This window comes from Arachis ipaensis, chromosome B03, assembly GCF_000816755.2.
Source record: "Arachis ipaensis cultivar K30076 chromosome B03, Araip1.1, whole genome shotgun sequence".
Lineage (NCBI taxonomy): Eukaryota > Viridiplantae > Streptophyta > Magnoliopsida > Fabales > Fabaceae > Arachis > Arachis ipaensis.
Window position 1 is genome coordinate 22,081,359 of NC_029787.2, and position 2,496 is coordinate 22,083,854.

Here is a 2,496-nt window from a genome sequence, read left to right on the forward strand (position 1 = left end):
TGGAAGTTTACCAACAAATAGCCAAGAAGGGGATCTTGTCAAAGCCCCGACCACTGAAGGAGCGAACAGGGGAGAACCGGAGCCTCTACTGTGATTACCACAAGGGCTACGGACACAAGACACAGGGTTGCTTCGACCTGAAGGACGCACTGGAGCAAGCGATCAGGGATGGAAAGTTAGCCGAGTTCTCCCACCTCATTAGGGAGCCGAGGAGACGGAACCGCAACCACGAAGGCGAAGACAAGACCCGGGCAGCAAAGCGACGCCAAGAGCCGGAGGACAACGACCACGGCCTTACCATAGTGAACGTGGTCACGGCGAGAAACGTGGCGCCCAGGTCCAAGTCGGCACATAAGAAAGACGCCAAAGTCCTGGCAGTTTCCACATCCTCTACGCAAAGCCCTAAGAAACTTCCATCCAATTCATTCGGCCCGGAGGACCAATGGTTCGACGAGGTCGCGGAAAGCCCTCCCATGGTCATTACGGCCAGAGTGGGAACCGGCCTCATCAAGCGGATCCTTGTTGATAGGGGGCAGATTCGAACATCATGTTCCGCAATGTATTCGACGCCTTGGGTCTAAGGGACGCCGACTTAAAGACTCACCAGCATGGCGTCGTAGGGCTCGGTGTCCACTTCATCAAGCCGGACGGGATAATCTCTTTGCCGACCTCCGTGGGACAAGGCCAATGGAGAAGAACGGTAATGGCAGAGTTAGTAATCCTACGAGACTCCACGGCCTACAACATCATCCTAGGGAGGAAGACCATCAACGACCTAGGGACGGTCATCAGCACAAGGATGCTGATAATGAAGTTCATAACTGAAGAAGGATCAGTAGGGTCTGTAAGGGGAGACTTGGAAACGGCAGTCGCTTGTGACAACGCCAGTCTCTCGTTAAGAAAGAAATCGAAAGAAGCATCAAGAGTGTTCCTCGCCGACTTGGATGCCAGAGTCAGCGACAAGCTGAGACCCGAACCAGAAGGGAACCTGGAGAAGTTTAGAGTCAGCGACACGGAGGAGAAGTTCACCTTCGTGAACAGAAATCTCCCTCACGAGCTGAAAGAACCTTTAATCGAAATGATTAGGGCCAATGGCGACCTATTTGCCTGGACACTGGCCGACATGCCGGGGATAGACCCCCAACTCATGTCGCACCATTTGGCCGTCAAGCCAGAAGCCAAATCGGTGGCCCAGATGAGGAGGAAGATGTCACAAGAAAGAGCAGAAGAGGTGGCCAAGCAGACGGCCAGCCTCCTTGAAGCAGGATTCATCCGAGAACTTGACTACTCGACCTAGATGTCGAACGTAGTCTTAGTAAGAAAGCATAATGGGAAATGGAGGATGTGCGTGGATTATTCTGATCTCAACAAAGCATGCCCCAAGGATTGCTACCCCCTACCCAACATTGATGCACTCGTCGACGCGGCGGCGGGGTACCGGTATCTGAGCTTTATGGATGCTTATTCCGGCTACAATCAGATACTGATGCACCGGCCAGACGAAGAAAAAACGGCATTCATAACGCCAGGAGGAATCTATTGCCATAAGGTAATGCCCTTCATCCTAAAGAACGCAGGGGCCACATACCAAAGGTTGATGAACAAGATATTCGGAGACATCATTGGCAAAACGGTGGAATTCTACGTGGACGACATCCTTGCCAAGACCACCCGACCCGAAGACCTTCTGAGTGACCTGGAAAACGTGTTCGCGGCTCTTCGATGACACGGCATGAGGCTCAACCCTCTCAAGTGCGCCTTTAGCATGGAGGCCGGGAAGTTCCTAGGATTCATGATAACCCAAAGGGGGGTGGAATCTAATCCTGAAAAATGCCAAGTAATACTCCAAATGAAGAGCCCAGGCTGCGTCAAAGACGTCCAGAGACTGGCGGGAAGGCTCACCGCGCTATCTCGCTTCCTTGAGGCGTCGGCTGCAAAGGCCCTACCTTTCTTCAACCTAATGAGAAAGGGAATAGCATTTGAATGGACCCCGGCATGCGAAGAAGCGTTCAACCATTTCAAAAAGATACTTGCAACACCACCTGTGCTCGGTAAACCCGTGGTCGGAGAACTGCTCTACCTATACCTAGCTATAACGGAGGAAGCGCTGGCGGCAGTCTTGGTGCGGGAAGAAGGGAAAGTTCAACAACCAATTTACTTTGTGAGTAAAGCGCTGCAAGGAGCAGAACTTAGGTATAGCAAGTTGGAGAAACTGGCACTAGCGCTCCTAACCTCTTCCCGCAGGCTATGGCAATACTTCCAAGGTCACCAAGTGGTCGTAAGAACGGACCAGGGAATTCGTCAAGTGCTCCAAAAACCTGACCTAGCGGGAAGGATGATGACCTGGGCCATCGAGCTGTCTCAATATGACATAAGGTACGAGCCTCGACATGCAATCAAGGCGCAAGTGGTGCACGAAATTGTGATCATCAATGGCGCCAACAGCTTGGTACGCACAATTGTAATCTCAACTCTTTGTCACAACTTCGCACAACT

The 2,496-nt window shown here is 52.0% G+C and overlaps 1 protein-coding gene across 1 annotated transcript in view; it reads left to right on the top strand.

The window, feature by feature from the left end:
* The window catches only part of LOC107632621, a 2,395-nt gene continuing 1,748 nt past the window's right edge, over positions 1,850–2,496 (top strand). The window contains exon 1 of the mRNA XM_016336289.1: positions 1,850–2,410. Within this exon, the coding sequence (XP_016191775.1) occupies positions 1,850–2,410 (561 nt within the window). The remainder of the gene's footprint in view (positions 2,411–2,496) is intronic.